The sequence below is a fragment of the Sphaeramia orbicularis genome, chromosome 11, assembly GCF_902148855.1.
Source record: "Sphaeramia orbicularis chromosome 11, fSphaOr1.1, whole genome shotgun sequence".
Classification (NCBI taxonomy): domain Eukaryota; kingdom Metazoa; phylum Chordata; class Actinopteri; order Kurtiformes; family Apogonidae; genus Sphaeramia; species Sphaeramia orbicularis.
Window position 1 is genome coordinate 36,076,440 of NC_043967.1, and position 19,530 is coordinate 36,095,969.

The window sequence follows — 19,530 nt, forward strand, 5'->3', positions numbered from 1 at the left end:
CAATGATACAAAATAGACCAAAAAAAAAAAAAAATCCAATACTAACAGTATATGCTGTATCTACTTGAAATGTAGCATCTTTTGTTGTACTATCAAGACTGTTTTTATAGACAAAGTTCTAATGTAGGAACAATTAGGTAAATAGTTGATGTGCGTATATCAATGTAGGAGATACAAAGAGAAAAAAAAATTAATAAACGAATACTATGAAAAGACAACTATGAACAAAGAAAGATAAGGCTTTTGGATAAATATTACACATCAACATCTTGATACACTGAGTTGTTTCAGTATAAAATTAATTGAAAAAAAAAAAAAAATTCAGCACTGCAACGAGTAGATATACATTTTGCTGTAAGATAACTTCACAGTGCATGACTCTTGTATTATTTATTTTTCCAGAATGTGCAGACATTACTATCTATATTAAATTTTGTTCTTGAAATTGACGTGTTTCATTCTGGACCCAGCAATGCATTTTTGTGCTCTGTAGGGGACAAAAGTTTAACAGTTTTACTTAAAAAATGCTGTCCATTGCAAAGGACATTCCATTAAAAAATAAATAAATACGTTTAAAATAGTGTCTGAAAAAATGGTGACTTCACAATGTATGACTCTTGTATTATTTATTTTTCCACAATGTGCAGACATTACTATCTATATGAAATCTTGTTCTTGAAATTTACATGTTTCATTCTGGACCCAGCCATGCATTTTTGTGCTCTGTAGGGGACAAAAGTTTAACAGTTTTACTTAAACAATGCTGTCCATTACAAAGGACATTCCATTAAAAAGAAATAAATAAATGAATTTAAAAATGTATCTGAAAAAACGGTTGAATTGTGCAGTTTCCAATCAAGACTAAAAAAGCTACAACTTTCCCTTTCCTGGGTCTCAGGAGGATATGATAAATATCTGTATAATTGTACAGCTGCTTTATGTCTTTAATTTAGTCTTGTATTTTATTTTATTTTCCTTATTTATTTTCTTTATTTATTTATGTATTTATTTTTCTTTGTTGTCCCCTGTAAGTCGCTTTGGAAAAAAGCGTCTGCCAAACGCATAAATGTAAATGACAGATTTCTAAATCTAATTGTGAGTAGTTTGTTTTCTAGGACTAAAAATATACAAGATAAAAAGATATAAACAAAATATTATAGAAAATAAAAATAGAGTAAAAGTAAAATAGGTTTTAAAAAACTCAATAAAAATCTGAAGTTTACTTTTCCAGGTTTCCTTCCGTGAAACCGGAAACCGGAAGTGACGCAACATGCGGCTGAATCAGGTTTGATTTAAAACCGGAACAAACAAAACCAACCAAAGCAAAACTGAGCAGCAGCTGATCGGTGTATTACTTCAGTTTTTTTTCCCAACACACAGTTAAAGGCATATTTGGGCTGGCAAAAGGGAACATTTAAGGGACTTAAGGTTAAATAACTGCAGCTGAAAAACAGAAAAGATGAGCGCACTTCGCCATCACTAACATCAGGATTTAATGTTTTATTTTATATAACCTGCAATGGTTTTATAATCCCTGCGCCTGTGTAGTTTTATTTTGTGTTTTTTATCATTTAAGTCACTATGAAGGGCTTCCTCTCCAACCGCAGGAGGACCCGGAGCAGCAGCGGGCTGAGGGGGCTGCTGTGTCCGCTCCTCGGTGCGTGTCTCTGGGCTGCGGTGGTCGGATACAAGCCGGTTGTTATAGTTCACGGTTTGTTCGACAGTTCAGGGGATTTTAAGAACCTGCAACGATTTATCAACGAGGTGAGTGTCCCGAGATAAAAACACCGATTCTATGAGCGTGTTTGGAGAATTATATGTGCAGAATAACCTAAAGAAAAAACAAACAACCTGACTTAATAGAGTACAGAGCAGGCCTTGGAGGTTATTACACACGTTATCAGCAACATGCAATGCACTTTACTCTGCAGCTTCACAAAGGTAAGAAAAGTAGGGTTTAAGGCCATTTTAACAAGTATTTGTATTTAGCTTTATCTATGCACAAGTAAAAAAAAAAAAAAGTACGTCATTCAGACTGGTACTAGTGTGAAAAAGGCTCATGAAGGACTTTTCTTTGTGTGGAATAACAAGAAAAGTAGGCTTACATTAATATATAATGGCTTTTTTTAAATCGTAAAAGAAATGCACAATGTCAGGTGCAGATGTGCTTTACACATGGCATTTTTTCTACCTGCTAGGCAGATATTTTGCAAAGAAAAAACTACTTAAGTCATTTCTGCTCAATTTGAATTACTGCAGTAAAAGAAAATCTGCACGTAAGAATCAACAAAATGAATAATATTGGAAACAAATGAACAAAATAAGTAAAATATAAACAATAGGATGATTTTACATTTATCTAATATGAAAATTGTAATCATTAAATAACACATCGCCCTCATGATACATAAAATATGAACTCTGGTAGGATATCATCATGAATTTTATGTGTATGATAAATAATATATACAGATTAAATCTGATTATAGAGAAGCAGGATCTTTATTAGGGGGAGGAACATGAGAAATATTACATCAAGATGGTTTTATTTATTTCTGTCAGAATCCACAGAAAAAAGAAATATCTAAGTACAGTCTTTCAGTGTTTGGAGTAAACAGGCTCAAATTAAAACACTCATCTTAGAGTAACTGGAAACAGCTAAGACTGTATCACAATATATGGATAAATTAAAATGTAGGCTAAATCAGGTTTAAGGTGATAGTGATTTTATATTGTAATGTAATCATTAATTAATGTAATAACAATATGTTGGACTTTTTAAGACATTAGAAGTTACCACATTAGTTGTTCAGTACAGGACGTTTCACCCTGAGTAATGCACATACATTGAAATGTGGTCTTTCCAGCTTTTCTGCATTTGTTCTCCCCTACATTTCACATCTGCCTTCGGTCTGATGAACCCGAGGGAACTAAAGATGTGGTTCACTGTGAAACTTTTTGTGGGGAGATTGGGGGCTTGATGAGGCTCTAATCAAATTAAGTTCCTCTTTTTGATTTTTGCAACGATAGAAAGCAGACATGTCAACTGGAAATGAAGTCATCCCTGCATAATTTTATCTACAATCCCCCGCTGTTGTACCAGCTAATGATTCATTAATATTTAAAGCAGATCCTGATCAATTAGCTTTACATCCAATGGGTTGTTTTGTAAACAGCCACTATTCAGATCACTGTGGGAGAATTTCTGAGGTTTCGATCATCATGACTGCTGATTGTTAAGAAGTTTCAGAAACACAATGTCCCAGAGGCTTTACACACCCTTTTTTATTATTGTTTATTAATTTATTTATGTATTTTTTGGATCTGCAGTCTCATCCTGGAACAAATGTGACAGTCATCGACCTCTTTGACAGAAGTGCCAGTCTCCAGCCCATGTGGAAACAGGTGGAGGGATTCAAGGCAGCTATTTACCCGATAATGCAAAACGCTGCAGACGGAGTCCACTTTATCTGCTACTCTCAAGGTCAGTATGTGTTTTCAAATGTAAACAGATATAAATGTAGGTGTTTGTTTAAGATTATACAGTGAGATTAGTGTGCTTAGTCACTGTGTTGATCTTCGTGATATCAGTCTCACAGTATTTAAATCGTTTATTTTATTTTATGACATATAAATGTCTTGTTGGAAATCCCCAGCTGCCAGTAACTGACTGAGAATTGATAAGATTTTAATAAAAACACTGCATGGCCCAGCTTATCGTGTTATTGATTTATTGGTTTTCTTTACATACAGCTCTGGAAATAATCTTTACAAAACTGTGTCAAAGTATTAACAACATTTGTATAAATTTCAGAAATAAATTGAGGACATTATGTTGAAAAACAAAGTGATACTAAATACTGAAACGTCTTTTTGAGCTGAGATTATTGGACACAAGGAAGCCTGAGGAAATACACCAATACTGGTAATTATACACAAAAAATTACAAATATATAAATCTTTATTGATGAAAACATTTGAACTCTCCACTTCCTGATTTCAAATCTTCTTGAGCCTTCCTGTTACATTAATGAAGCAGAGTTAAATATTTAGTCCAACCTCATGAAATTTATATGAAAAGAATCTAAGTTAACACCTTGGAGGTGTTCAGTTCACTTGACCTTCAGCCAGTTTTGGCAAAATATAGTCCACTTTCTGATGACAGAATTAAATACGAAGGCTTTTATTTTGCCTCATAAATCTGCTTCCCTGATTGGTTAAATCCTGTAAGGTTTTATCTGAAATAATGTATTAAAACCCCCACAGTGACAAAACAAGACAGGTTGCAGAATTTCACTTTGAGTCTGTGAACTCCTGAAGCTTTAAAAGCACTTCAGGACTTTATTTCCACATGAGAAAAGACTGTGTGACAACAAAAAAAAGAGGCAAAAATATTTTAAACCTTTTGAAATTTTAGGTTATTCGGTTAATCTAAATTCCCCATAGGTGTGAATGTGTGAATGATTGTTCGTCTCTATATGTCAGCCCTGTGATGAACTGGTGACATGTCCAAAGTGTAGCTGGGATAGGCTTCAGCAACCCCCGTGACCCTAGTGGGGATAAAGTGGGTTCAGAAAATGAATGAATGGATGAATGAATGTAATTTTTGTAAAATTTCAGAAGGTGTAAAATTTTGAGGTTGTCCGAAAAAAAAAATTTCCACTATTGTAACCAGAAATAGAATATCAGTAAGTCATTGTTAGGATTTTCATATTGAAATGTATAGAAAATAGAATAAAATGATAAAATATATATACATAGGAATACACAAGTAATAAATAAGTACATTACAGTAACAACAGTGTATTATTCATGCATACACATATTAGATGTTATATGCACTGAGAAATCCTACCTTATTTTTGTACTCAATTTGACATGCTTGTGTTCCTATCACTGTACACAGTCAGGTATTTTCTGCTTCAGATCATTTGAAAAAGATAAATAGTTAACAAGTAAAGCTGAAGCAGTGGAGTAAATGGGTAAAAAAGTCAAAAGGCCTCGAGAACACACTGTTCTGTTGATGTTTTTGCAGGTGGACTGGTTTGCAGAGGGATTGTCTCCACTCTATCAGACCACAACGTTAACTCGTTCATTTCCTTATCGTCGCCTCAGGCCGGACAGTACGGAGGTGAGAACAATGCATCACTGCTCCTAACATGCACCTCATCATCTGCAGACATGTCAACATTCCATCCTCCTGTTTGTCTGTTTTCTTTCAGATACAGACTACCTGAAGTACCTCTTCCCTCAGTTTGTGAAGTCAAACCTCTACCACGTCTGCTACACTTCATTCGGGCAGAGGATATCGATCTGTAACTACTGGAATGGTGAGAGCACAGACCTTCTACTTACACCAGGTGTCTGCAGAACCTTAAAAAGGCTTAAAAAGTCCTACATTTAGGCTTTAATTGTCCTTAAAATTCATAATAATCTATTAAACCTGCCACTCAAAGGTCTTAAAAACACAATAAATAATACTGACATATTCTCTTTGGCAATCTTTGTAAAGAATCTGTAAGTAATGTTTAGCATTTTAATATAATGGGGATTAGAATGAATGGAACCACCAACAATCATTCATTGAGGGGTTCAGGTATGAGCTTTAGCAGCTTGAACATCAGTAACCGAAACATTAGTCATGGAGAAATGGAAACCATAATTGAAATTTCACCAAAGGGACATTAAAAAAAAAAAAAAAACAGGTCATAAATTCATCTTCTTCAAAGCTGCTGGAAGGTTGAGTATCTTAAGGTGTGTGATTCACTTAATATTCATCCCTTAAAGGAAGATGACACACTGCAAAAAGAGCAATAGTAGAAAGGATCTAAGTATTCTGTAAATGTGTGGATATACAAGAGCTATCCCTTTGATGTTTACTTTTTTAGATATACAGTTGTGCTCATAAGTTTACAGACCCTGACAGAATGTGCATGGGATGGTCTTGGATGTTCTAACGTGACAATGACCCAAAACACAAGGCCAAGTCCACCTGTCATTGGCTACAGAAAAAAAAAGTGAAGGTGAAGGAGTGGCCTTCCCAGTCTACTGACCTCAGTATCATTGAGCCACTTTGGGGAGGTCTCAAACCTGCAGTTCATGCAAGAAAACCCAAAATCTTAAAGGATCTGAAGGTGTTTTGCCAAGAAGAATGAGCATCTTTATAATCTGAGGAAATAAAGAGCCTCATCCACAACGACCACAAAAGACTTCAAACTGTCATTGATGTTAAAGGAGCCAATACAGAGGATTAAGAACTTTGGATCAGGGTCATTTGGGTAGTTCCTGTTGTCAGCATGATTTAAAAAGAGCAAACACATTTGTTTTATAATAAATGGCTTCACCCAACCACTAGCCATGAGTGAAAGAAAAGTTTTTGTATTATTCATTTTCTTTGAAAAATGGCCAAAGAATCGTAAATTCTGCTAGGGTATGTAAACTTATGAGCACAACTGTACATTTATATTTAATTTTGTCTGCTGTGTGTAAAATTACTATTTTACTATTGGCCGCGGGTATTCTCTTTTTCTTGAAAATGTATTTCGAATATGCAACAAGACAATGTAATCTTACTTAGTCCTTAGAAATAAAACAGGTAGTGAGAAGTCATGGAAAAAAACAAAAACAAAACTTATACATATACATGACTTCATTTGCACATTCAAAAAGGAGTTTGAGGAAGTATAACTTATTTAATCCCGCCCCCTTCTCCACAGGTAAAAAATACATTCCACAGTGCACTGTACTATGTATAAGTGCGCATATGATGAACAAAACTTATTTTTTCTTTCCTAAAATAAAACCAAATTGTGTTGCATTAACAAAGAAAATCTGAGTTTTAGTTCATTAGATTCTTGTTGTGCTTATTACAAGTAACACAAACAGTTATATAGACGAGAGCAGTGGTTCCCAACCTTTATAGGCTCATGACCCCATTTTAACATCACAGATTTCTGGTGACCCCAGACATTCAAAACTGAGCCTTTTTTTTGTTTTTGCTAAAATTGATTTGATTTTATTCATGTAATAGTTTGCTATACTATGGTACAAATAAACATTAATTTTAGACGACATTTAGTCTATATAATGTATAGTATTATGGACAAAGGCAGAAAAGCCAGGTTGAGATTATTGCACAAAGTGAGAATTTTATTTATTTTCCTTGGTCAGGATATGTACAGTCAGTCCAGCTTGGATTTCCAAGGCTGACAATTAATACTGAACAAACAAGAACTCAAACTATGAATTATGAAAGAGCTGCAGCATCTGAAACTGACCACAATGAACATTTGACAGATAAACAGAACCACAGTGCTTCAGTTTCACACAAACAGTTTGTCATGTTTTTTATGTATTGTGATTGTCTCTCTCAACTCACCATAAATTTTTTATTAGAAAGGTTTTTTTTTTTAATTTATTTTTGTCAATTACTGGAAATTTCCGGTAACCCCATTTGAATTCCAGCCGGTCCTGACCCCAAGGTTGAAAAACACTGGACTAGAGGCAATATTTACCAGTGCTCTACAGCAGCTCAGACCCTTTAAAAAAACCACCAGCATCAGTATTTACCTAAGAGGTGAAGTGTAAAGTTGACACTGAAAAAGAATGAATAAATATTTCTTTCCACCTTGCCTCTATTCGTAGGTCTTTCCCTTTTTAGAGCACAATATTTAGAAGGAGAGGGTTTTACTGACTTGCACAATGAGAAGTAATCAGGCTTACAACAGTCGATTTACTGCCCACTGTGCCTTCATTTAATGCAGAAAAAAAGCATGCATTAACTAATTTTGTGCTTGACATGGCTGTTATAGTCCTGCTGAGAACAGAGAGCAGGTGGTGGAAGAGAGATTTTTCTTGTGCTACTCTATTTGGAAACTCAGTGGATGGGATTAGCGGTGCATATCAACTGCAAAATAGTCTACTTTTTCTCCTACAAATGTGACTTATCTGTGTGCCGGCATTTACCTTGACACAGTGGTGTTCAGATGTCCCTTTGCAAACAGGTCGGATATTGTGATTTTAATATATTTGAGGAAAAACTGTTGCATTAATCCACAAACACCTCTGGCTCTATCACTCTGTCTGGTCTGTATCACTGTTTCTTGGTAAAAACATGCATAAAACCAATGCAAGTGTTTGTCAGATCACAAGGAACAAGCTGCGTCTTTGTTGTTCGCAGAATCCCCTCACCCACGTCCCACTAGATCACACTTCTCTTTGTTGGTTGAAATGAACTGGTTGCGTTTAGTTTATAAAACTGCTCATTGTTAAATCAGAAATGAGGGCTTCAAACACACTTTATTGAATATGAATATGCTAATTTGCGCTCATGAGCAAATCGACCTCAGAATGAAAAATGATAAATTAAGGTCTTTTTCATGTCTTTTCATTCCTAAAATAAAGAAAATGATCTCATTCATCTTCTGGGATGTTATATAGACCATTGTTTAGCTTGTTACTTGTCACATCTACAAATAGATACAAACTTTGGTATATTTTCTTAAAATTATAATATATGGAGTTTAGTTTTAAGACTAATTTCCCCAAATATCTTTTGTGAAATTCCTTTTTTGAAGTCTGTATCGGTTTGGTCTCTAAGATCACACAGATTAGCCATTACATTCTGAACACTGGCAGGAAACTGGTAATAACATTAATTATTTCATTGTAATATCACAGTGTCGGATATATTAGGCAGCGAGTGAACATTTAAGCCTCGAAGCTGATGTGTTGGAAGCAGATATTTAATAGCACTTTGCCTGTCAGCGGTCATAATGATATGGCTGATCGGTCTACGTGCATTTCAGATTATTTTGCACCAGCTCATTTAAATCAGGCCTGAAAACATTATTGTTTCCTGCAGCTTTCCCTTAAACTCTTAAATAATGTCTTTTAAATGATCTTTAAAATCACATTTTATTGCTGATGATTTTAATGTCTTTTATTTTAACTTTCTCTCATCTCAATTGTATTTTTATGCCTCTCCTGTGATGCTTTTATGTTTTATATAAAGCACTTTGAATTGTACTGTACATGAAATGTGCTATACAAATAAACTTGCCTTGCCTTGCCTTACCAATTATCAACACAAGCAGTAGTTCATGGTGTCTTTCTTTCTGTTTCTTTCAGATCCTCACCACAGAGATCTGTATGTGAACAGCAGTGACTACCTGGCTCTGTTGAACAGCGAGAGACCCAATCCAAATGCAACAGGTCAGCACTCATTCACATTTATTCATTCAGGTTTAATATTGCTAAGCAGGAACACGTGACAGTTTATAATGATGAAATAAATTGGACAGAAGTACCCCAAAAATACAGGATTGGTAAAGCGGGAAAAAATTGCTAGAAGTAAGAATGGGAGACCTGCAACTTGAGTCAAATGTGCTTTTTATTTTTAGTCTATTTTTAGTAAATTGCTAAAACATAGCTATTCCTATTATTATTTTTAGACATATAATTGTTTTCTTGTTTCTCAGTGTTAACATATATTTTTCAGTTACAGTAAACCATATAAATGCATAATAATATGTCAAAAAGTAACAGAAATAGACACAAATGTAAACTGTCATGAAGTCCTGATGTAAGTAGTGTTGCCACCGGTGTGTATTTAATAAAGATACAAAACTGATGTTAAAGAACTGGTTTTAATTGTTAATAAGATAAAATGTACCCTTATTTATTCCTCTCAGTTTTTACAGTTTTGAAGTTTTCATTAGTTTTTGTGTTTTATTGAGTCTGTAATTTAGCTTTTGACTCGGGTTTAGTTAGTTTTACAAGTAAATAATTGTTTTAGTTTTTATTTTGCCTTAATTTATTTATTAGTTAGATTTAATTTATGAGTTTTTGTTCATTCTTTATTTAGATTTACTCTTTTAGGTATGGTTTCTCATAGTGCAAAGACATTTTATTCTCATACGTTTTGAACCAGTAACATTAGGATGCAAATAGAAGCAATAAAACACAGAACAATAAAGGAGATGTATGGTTGTTCAAATAAAGTTGATTGTTTTGTTTGGAAATGTTAGAGTGGAAGAAGAACTTCCTGAAGATCAAAAAGCTGGTGCTGATTGGAGGTCCAGATGATGGAGTCATCACGCCCTGGCAGTCGAGGTAAACTCATCATAGTTTTGTTCAATTCAATTTTTCATGAAAGCTGCAGCAATTGTGTCACTTTCCCTCTTTAAAGGCTTTTTTCTATTTGTCTGAGAGCAATTATCAATGCATGTAGCACATTTTTGCTTTTTATGTCTGTGGATCATCAGATGACTCTCATGTGATGCACCATCTCACATTTTCACACTGTGTCTCACTTTTCAGTCAGTTCGGTTTTTATGACGACAACGAGACTGTTGTTGAGATGCAGCAACAAGATGTGAGTGAAAATCACACTGCATACATGTACACATATACAGTTTATTTCACTAACTGGATACTTAGAAATGTGTTCTATTTGTAGTTATAATGTTATTGTTATATACAGCTTCATAAATGGCTGACACTTATTAATGAGATGCACAGTTTTAACAAAGGCTAAAGAATCTATTTCTAATATGACACTAAAGGCTTTTCTTCCTGAACCACAAACTGGAATTTTTATTGTTCAAATACCTCAGTTATCACGTAAAGAGCAATGAAACAGATTAGAAGGCTTGATTTTTTTTTTAATTTTTTTTAATTTTATTCAGATTATGTCTACATATGTCCTTTTGCTGTGTTTATATGTTTTATCTACAATATTCCAGTGTTTTACCTTCCTGAAAACAGACTTTTGAGAGTTCTGCTGATTGATACTAGTTTAGAAACTTCAGGGTTATATCGTAAAGTGGACACAGACTTTTAGAAAGACGACCTCACACCCCTTTCATCTGACTCTTCCTGATAGAAAACAACATGTCAGCTTTAACTACCACCTTTAAATTTGACCTGGAAACTGATATTCTGTTGTGGTTGTCTCTGTTAGCAGCTGTTATTCAGTTACATTTTTCATTTTATTATTCTACCACTGATTACATTCACAGCAGGTGAGCTGCTATTCTAACAATTTGTAAAAATTTCCATGTCTAGTGGATTTATCAGCTCCTCTGGTTGTGTGGTTTTGCATTTCATGGATGTTTTGGAGGTTTGGGGACATTTTTTAACACTTTCCTAAACACTTATGTGGATGTGCCACAAATTTCACATATATTCAAGTCTTTTCTGTTCATGGACCCATTAAACTCATCTGTTATTGAAGTTAATGTTAACACACCTGACATATTTAGCTGAATGATGCTTCACATAAAGCTCTACTTTACAGTTTTTTTCATAAAAGAATATTTGCTTAATCAAGCCTTGTGCCAAACATCAACATCAGCAAAAACAAAACAAATTTCTCACTCAGTTTGGAAGAACAATTTGCGAGTATTACACAGTTTCACCTCATTTATTTACAGATGTCTGTACACAATGTTCTGGGTACAACGATGATTCAAAGGAAGAATGTCTCATAACCTCTTTTTTTCTTGTTGCAGCTGTACTTAAGGGATGTTTTTGGTCTGAAGACCCTCGCGGCTCGTGGAGATATCATACTGTGCTCTGTTCCCGGTGTTGAACATGTTTGGTGGCACTCGAACGAGACAGTTTTCCACATGTGTATGGAGAAATGGCTGGACTAGAAAAACACACACAAACACACACTGCAGGAAGTAACTCCACTCAAACTGTGGATTCTCACAGTTTTCAGTGGGTTTGCAATGTCATTATCATTTGTTTCGTGTAGTTTTGCGTGTTCAGTTTCTCAATGTTTTAACTTCCTACTTACATTGATTTTATTTATTTTAAACCTCCCATTGTTGCTGCCAGACAAATACATCACTGTGTACGGGGAAAAGAAAAAAGACACCAAAAAGTCCTAGTGGTTGATGTGGTTTTGGTCTTCAGACGCTCATCAAGCAAAGCTAATCCAAATGAGCAGCACCAATGGAAGGAAGGACTTGTTTTACCTTTTTTCACCAATGTGAAAAGGGAGCAAAGCACAAACTCTCAGAAGCAACAAATACAGGAACTTCCAACAAATCAGACTTAATTTGTAGAGAAATGTAAGTCGACTACTTTATTTTAAAAACCTTGGTCTATTTTAAAATAATGCTCCGTATACCGTACATATATTGAAGGCCATTTGCACAGATATTGCCTCAGAGATTATGTGTAGATTGTACTAAAATGCATGTTAACAGGTATGCTTTCTACAGCTTAGGGCGTCTCATTTTGATGCATTTAAATGTAAATACCCATTTCAGACAGTGGGTCATTCTGTTTGTGTCAATGCTGCTATTCCAAATTAAAATATTGCACTGTACAGTATGTAATATTGGCAGATGCTCGAGCACTTACGTGGAGTTTGTGTTGAAGTCAGTGATGATCTGCAAGGTGGTCAGTTGATAACAATGTCAGGCTCCTTTTCTAAGCCCATGTTATCTAGTGTTGTAAACTGTTGACTGTAGAAGAGCAGAAGACCCTAAACATACACTATATGGACAAACAAGTTGGGACATATGACACCTACAGCTTATAGAACTCTCCATTCCCACTGAATTAAAAGATAATTATGATAAAAATGTTAATTTCAGTTGGTATCAGTAATTATCATGATAAATGTCAAATTTTTTAAAGTCTAAAGGCTGAGTAAAAGTTGAAGAACCTAGACGGTTACTTCTAGTTGAAAAATATTATTTATGGTCAGAACATGGCAAATATTTCAGAAATTAAGAGGTAGAACATGTCAAAAAAGCGATGATTAAAAAAATATTTTTGTATGCATATATATCTAAATAAAAATATTAGTTAATACTAAAATATAAATTAACACTAAAGAGAAAAACGTTTATTGTAAATGATACTTATCACAATATAAAATTATGGAACTTGTCATTATTGTTTTTAGTAGCAAAGAAATACCCAGATTTAATGTGTTCATCCATATAATGTATTAGTGTATTAATATTTATGAAAGGAATCAAATTGAAAGCGTCCTTTTACTGGTTTTTACACTCTCTTGAGGTGGTTTTTGCTTTTAACAAAAAAAAAAAAAAAAAAGAAGAAAAATTGTGAGAGAATGCATCCATTGGGGATGGAAACAGGCTCTTATGACTATAGAAAACAGAGATTGTGAGAGAAGATTTTTTAAAGATACATTAAAACCCATAAAATTTTTTGGAATTAAAAAAAAATTAGACATGTCAGTTTCATCTCATATTAAGTTGAGATGGTTTTGTTTTGAAGAGAAAATTAAATCAACAAAACAAAATTTAAAATGAATATAAACAACAACTCCCAAGATGTAAATAAAATATCTCTCCATAATAATGTATTGTACCTATTAATGGTATGAAAATATACCTGTTAATACGCGTTTAGTCGTACTTTAAACAAAATCTCTGAGATGTTATCTGTGTGTGTCTGTTCACACATACCTCAAATCACCACACAACACATCAGTGCCTGGGCGACTTTCCGTCATCTTGTCTACATGTACAGACTCACTGCCCTGCTCATCTTAATGATGCAGTACTTTATATCTTTTTAATCCGTCCATTTTTTACCCTGGGGATCATGTTCGCCTGTTTTTATGCACGTCAGACCATGAATATCGTGTTTTGTTGTCATTTTCGTGCAGTGCTTTGGAGCTGTACTCGGAGCTATCGCTACAGTAGATAAAGCCTTAAATTTTCCCCTCATGCCTCAGTGTTTGATGTCCTGTACCGAAGTGCTATGACTCACTGCCTTTAGTGATTGTGCTAAACCTGGTGACAGACAAGTGGAGAGTCGTGAAGAAAAGGAAGCTGGAGAGCAGCAGTGTCTATATCAGTGTTTACTCGTTTACCAAAACATTACCTGTGACACTCTTTTACCTCCCATTGCATTTAGATATCTCAGGCGTTTGAGCTACCATCTTGTCTCTCTGAAAAGGGATTTGTCTCTGTCAACTGTCTGCATTGTTTTAGATGTCTATGGCTGCCTTTTTGTCCTTAAAGGTGTTTGATAAAGTAACTGATGAAACAAGAAGTGAATAACCTTTTGCCTGAGCATTGCACAGTGTATAAGCTGAAAAATGGAGAAGGGAAATGGTGAAGATGGGATAACTATTAACCTGTTTTAAGCTCATTTAATAATTTAGTTGAACTGTTTTTAAAGCAGTTAGATTTGCAGTATTTAATGTTGCATTCGTTATTTCATGTTTGCTTGTACGTAGTACTCAAGGTAAATGCGTAAGTTGTGGATTTAAGGGACATCATTTTCATTTCATTTAACAGTAAATGTCAATAGACTCTTTTTAAAACTCTAACAGAAACTATTTTGCTAGTGTTATACAGTTTCTACAGGACCTGGACTGCAAGTAAAAATGTCAAATCCTCAATAAAAGACAGTTTTCAACACCAGCTGTTTTTTTTTATTTTTTTATTCACATGTCTTTTGGTCATTTGTGACTAAATGAGTTGTGTATGAGGTGTAAATTCCTTCAATCTGTGTATCACTTTTTGCAAATATTATCTGAGGTTGTGTCTGTAAGCTCAGTCATTTCAAAGTAATTTTGATATATAGTAGCACTCAATGGTGGAATATAACTACTGGTAAGTATATTTAAGTACAAATACAGGGCGCTTGAATTTTATCTAAGGATTTCCTGTTCTTGCAATTTTATGCTCTTGTACACCGCAGAGATAAATATTGTACGTCATACTCCTTTATTTATGTGACACACAGTTACGAGTTACTTCTAGCATAACCAGAGCCATAAGGTCTATCAGATGCACCTTTTATCATTGCATCGTAATCTTAAATCTTAAGATGTGACCCACAGTGTGTCTTTAGAGGTTATAGTGATCTTGACATTTGCCCACAAAATTATAAACAATTTATCTTTAACTTTATGTAAAGATTAATACTACATGTAAAACATTCCCTTAAAGTATAAAATATCCTATTCATAAGTCTGAATTTGGATATGATTTTCCATTATATCATCATACTGATAGTTTTATGTGTGGTCTTTTCACATATGGTATTGAAATTCTTGATTCATAGCTAAAAATGTGCTCTGTAAATTCATAGTAACCTAGGCACTTACCCACCAAAATATAAAAAGTTCGTCCTTGATTCCAAGTGAACTTTTGTGAGAAATTTTCAAACATGCTGTCATGCCATTCTTGAGATAATTAGTGTATTAACATCATTATAAAAAAAAAACGTTTATTGTATTAACAAATTCTATGTTTTTAGTCTTGAGGTCTTCTCTTTCTATCTAAATAATCTACTTCTAAAAATATTTCTAGAACTGTTTCTCTTACTCACATTATGTTAAAATTGTAAAAAGGGGACTCCATTTCCCTATATGCCTTGCGCGCCGGAAATAGATAACCGACCAACCGGATATCTGGACGCGGCGCCCCGAGAAGGCCCTTTTCCGTCTCTGAGAAGTGTGGAGCAGAACGGCAGACACAAGTGAGTAAAAAAATCACTTTTTACTCTCTTCATATAGCGTAAAAAGCCTTATTTTCTGGCACAGAGAAGCGATTTGGACATCCGTTATTCAATAAATAATAGCAAAGGTTTCACCTTTGCAAAAATGTGGTCTTATTTCACCTTACCGTTGCTTACGACCACAACAGCGCTCTGCGTTAGCACAAGGCTAACATGTTAGCGCATGTGGATGTAGCACGTTGGTTAGCCATGTGGGTCGATGACATACTCACGTTTAAAGTAATATTGAATTGTCGTGTTGTTTGATCGCCATTTTAAATTCTTTCATTGATAAACTTGTCGGTTGACATTATATCTTAATGTCGGACGTTTCCAGACACTCGGTAGCTTGTGAACTACAACAGTATATGTTAGCTAACAACAGGCTTCACCTCGGGCCCAATTCTGGAAATGTGGATTTGACTTACGTTTAGTAACACTGAGGTCTGCAACTTAAACCGCCTTGTCGCTTTATCGTATCATGATATTCACTCTCAATATTGTACATATTTCGGCTTTACTATCAGCATTTTGTATGTAATGCCGGCAACATTTACGTGTTATGTAGTACAGACATCTGTATTGTAAGTGTCCAGATTTTGTCATGTGGTTTGTAATGGCACATTTTGGTAAACATACGCAACTAAGTCCTTAAGATATATTTAATGTTCATTGTAATTAGAACGATTAGAGTAATAATATCTATCCTTGATTACTGTGGCGGTTGTTGTACCCCTACCAGCAAATATTTATCTTCTAAAGTCGCATATCCTTCTGTAAATACTAATATTCTGTTTCATCTGCAGTGACTGAGTGGGAGACTGCCCCAGCTGTGGCTGAGACCCCCGAGATCAAGCTCTTTGGCAAATGGAGCACTGATGATGTTCAGATCAATGACATCTCCCTCCAGGTAAGCTGCACCACTCACCTGCTGCAGCTTGATGTGGGATCATGTTTATGAAGCGAGGCTAGAGTCACATCTGGACACTGTACTATTGCCTTGGTGTGCTTGAGTGCTCGCAGAGTAAATGTCTTTGCTTATTCATTGGCTGTAGTCTAATGTGGCCCAGTCAATCACCGGCTCAGACACAGTAACAGTCACCTAGTCTTTAGTTAGAACCTTTATAGAACTTTTCAGGTAAGATTTGCACTGTAATTGTGATTACAAATGTAAATATACCAGGGTATATGTAACCCTGTTAGACATGCTACTTATTTTCTTCTAGCTAGTTGAGTTCCCCTCCCCTTTAGAACTTCAAACTTATCCTCCATAGTGATTTGTGGTCACTTTCTTCCTTGTTCATGCAACACGAGTCATGTAAATGCTGAATATTGTCTAAAGGCATGATTTTTGACATCACTTTTAACTGTATTGCACAGCCTTTGTATGCACCTTTTTCATTGTACATTTTAATAATCCCAGACATAGCATTCATATGCCCATTCTTTTGCTTTTTCACAGGATTACATTGCTGTGAAAGAGAAATACGCCAAGTACCTGCCACACTCTGGAGGACGTTATGCCGCTAAGCGTTTCCGTAAGGCCCAGTGCCCCATTGTGGAGCGTCTGACCAACTCCATGATGATGCACGGCCGCAACAACGGCAAGAAGCTGATGACCGTGCGCATCGTCAAGCACGCCTTTGAGATCATCCACTTGCTGACTGGAGAGGTATGAACCTGTCAAGTTGTCATATTTCTGCTCAGTGTGCCTGATGTAAATAAGATGGGAGTGGGAGGAAGTGTGAGAGGTTTAATGGTGATGGGATTTTTATTTTATACTACTATACTTGAGAGGTGGCGAGGGCTTGTTTTTAATCAGTATATCAAATGATTTTCAGTGCGGTTTACATCCTGCACATCCAAACTTACAGTATGTAAATCTTACAGTAGGATTATAGTGTAACATAGTGGCTGTTCTGAATTGTAAACACTCTTGAGCTGTTTAAATGATTCAGGCACAAAGTATCAAGTCAAAAATATGGAAGCTGTGAATGAATTTTAGTGAATTTTCTTACAGTTTTTGTTTAATGGGTGACTATCTCAGAACAGGCACACAACATCTTAATTACAAATGGCAAAGGGTTTATTGTGGGACCTGAAATGAAGTAGTTCACAGAAATGCTACTTGACATATTTCCTATGGAGCAGAGAGAACCTCTGAGTTTCATTTTTTTTTACTTTTATGGTTGTTTATGGAGTGTCTTCCCATGATTTGGCTGAAAGTTTCTGTTCTTGCTTCCAGAATCCCCTCCAGGTCTTGGTGAACGCCATCATCAACAGTGGACCCCGTGAGGACTCCACACGTATTGGTCGTGCTGGTACCGTCAGGAGGCAGGCTGTGGACGTGTCACCCCTCCGCAGAGTCAACCAGGTAATACAAACCCACTTTTATAGTTAATCAGCTTCATATCGTTCTTATGCTTTTTTTTACTTAACATAATTCCTTTGTTTGTACAGTTGGATGATTGAAATAATTTCATGCTTCCCATTAAAAACTAACATTTGGACTGTAGAGTGGAAAAAAGACTTGAGATGAGTCTGTCAAGATTGGTTAAATTAATACAGTGTATGAGATTTGGGAAGGTTGAGCATTTTGTTTTTAGAACTTATCAAAATATACAGTAGTCAAACAATTAGAGTATTAAGGTAATGTTAAAAATGATCATCCTAAATTGAATGAGATTAAATGTGCTATAGATTTAATCTCTTTATCAGCCAATTTGCTGGCTTTTCTTTAGATTAGCTGTGTGTTGAGCAAAAAGCGAGGCTAGAGTCACACCTTGATATTACCTGTTATCCTGGTGTGCTATAGCACTCGTAGAGGAAAATCTTTGCTTATTCATTGGCTGTAGTCTGTTGTGGCCCAGTCAATCACCAACTCAGAAACATTATTCTTCTGGATGGAGTTTATTCCACTAAAGGACATTTATCTGCACGTCTCACTAATGTTTCTGTTGTTCTCTAGGCCATCTGGCTGCTGTGCACAGGAGCAAGAGAAGCTGCTTTCAGGAACATCAAGACCATCGCTGAGTGCTTGGCTGATGAGCTGATCAATGCAGCTAAGGTAACCATTTATCCACTTACAGTCTGACCCTCTGAAATGTAACCTGAAGGATGAGCTGGCATGTGAAACCATTTCCACCAAGATAAAATAATCAAACTGAAAGCGAGTAATGGGCATGAAACAAAGACCTGCATTTGTTCCACATATGATGCTACCACATTTGTAAATCTCATTCATTAGGACAACCTGTTTTTATAACAGCCATTTTATTGTGACTGGGCTTGAGCTTAATCTGCCTCTGTTTAGTGTCTAGTAATAGTTAATAAATAATCACATTCATTAAACTGAGGCATTAGTGAGGTTGATGCAAGTATTTGATCTAATTCAGTTCATCTACCTTTTCTTTTCATCAAAGTTGAGCTCTTCTGTTAAAGCAAACTTTTCTGTTTTGAGGATTCAAGCTGCCACTGAACCTTATTCATATTCACCATTAACTGTAGAGCAATGTTTTTCTGAATCTGTCTTAAATTTGGTTAGACCATATCATTTAAGTGTTGACCTCTGAGATTCAGTATTTAACTGACCTGTTTTACCAACACTAACATTTTCACTAAAGCAGTTGTTACCCTGTCAGCATAGTTGAAGCACAAACTAAGTGCTAGATCTGATGTTTTGTGGCAAAAGTTAAACTTCACATTTCTCTCTCCATCAGGGTTCATCTAACTCTTACGCCATCAAGAAGAAGGACGAGTTGGAGAGAGTTGCCAAGTCCAACCGTTAAACATGTTCACTTTCTAACAAAACAAATAAATTTGAAGAAACTTCTGTTGATTTCACAAGTCTTTCCTTGTGTTGGGATTCTTTTTGTGTATTTGGCTCTGCTGGGGTATAAAGTTCAAAATAATAGCAGTCCAACATGACAAACCAGATCAATTGCTGTTTTTGGTAGAAAATGTATTACTACGTGGCAAAGAATTTGCCAGTAGATGTGGTAGTCAGAAAACCAACAGGCCAACATTCAT

The 19,530-nt window shown here is 35.3% G+C and overlaps 2 protein-coding genes and 2 non-coding genes across 4 annotated transcripts; all 4 read left to right on the forward strand.

Annotated features, from left to right (window-relative positions):
* The first annotated feature begins 1,289 nt into the window (after positions 1–1,289).
* ppt2b (palmitoyl-protein thioesterase 2b) lies at positions 1,290–14,417 on the forward strand. Its single transcript, XM_030147799.1, has 8 exons — positions 1,290–1,764; positions 3,331–3,484; positions 5,036–5,131; positions 5,223–5,330; positions 9,130–9,213; positions 10,029–10,113; positions 10,321–10,375; positions 11,514–14,417. Exons 1-8 carry the CDS (start codon positions 1,582–1,584, stop codon positions 11,655–11,657), a joined length of 909 nt encoding a protein of 302 aa, XP_030003659.1. The 5' UTR covers positions 1,290–1,581; the 3' UTR covers positions 11,658–14,417.
* A 974-nt stretch (positions 14,418–15,391) lies between these two features.
* On the forward strand, positions 15,392–19,344 carry rps5 (ribosomal protein S5). The gene is made up of 6 exons (XM_030147998.1): positions 15,392–15,483; positions 16,308–16,411; positions 16,964–17,173; positions 17,747–17,875; positions 18,470–18,568; positions 19,221–19,344. Coding segments are annotated over exons 1-6 (612 nt in total). The 5' UTR covers positions 15,392–15,482; the 3' UTR covers positions 19,290–19,344.
* LOC115428987 (small nucleolar RNA SNORA3/SNORA45 family) lies at positions 16,463–16,595 on the forward strand. The gene has a single exon (XR_003936717.1). It is a non-coding gene; the product is annotated as a small nucleolar RNA SNORA3/SNORA45 family (small nucleolar RNA).
* LOC115428986 (small nucleolar RNA SNORA3/SNORA45 family) lies at positions 18,265–18,395 on the forward strand. The gene has a single exon (XR_003936716.1). It is a non-coding gene; the product is annotated as a small nucleolar RNA SNORA3/SNORA45 family (small nucleolar RNA).
* Positions 19,345–19,530: the final 186 nt, after the last annotated feature.

Coding starts and splice junctions, on each gene's coding strand:
- ppt2b (XM_030147799.1), top strand. CDS start 1,582: ATGAAGGGCTTCCTCTCCAACCGCAGGAGGACCCGGAGCAGCAGCGGG. Junction 10,114..10,320: donor ATCACGCCCTGGCAGTCGAG/GTAAACTCATCA, acceptor CTCACTTTTCAG/TCAGTTCGGTTTTTATGACG. Junction 10,376..11,513: donor TTGAGATGCAGCAACAAGAT/GTGAGTGAAAAT, acceptor TTCTTGTTGCAG/CTGTACTTAAGGGATGTTTT.
- rps5 (XM_030147998.1), top strand. Junction 17,174..17,746: donor TCCACTTGCTGACTGGAGAG/GTATGAACCTGT, acceptor TCTTGCTTCCAG/AATCCCCTCCAGGTCTTGGT. Junction 18,569..19,220: donor AGCTGATCAATGCAGCTAAG/GTAACCATTTAT, acceptor TCTCTCCATCAG/GGTTCATCTAACTCTTACGC.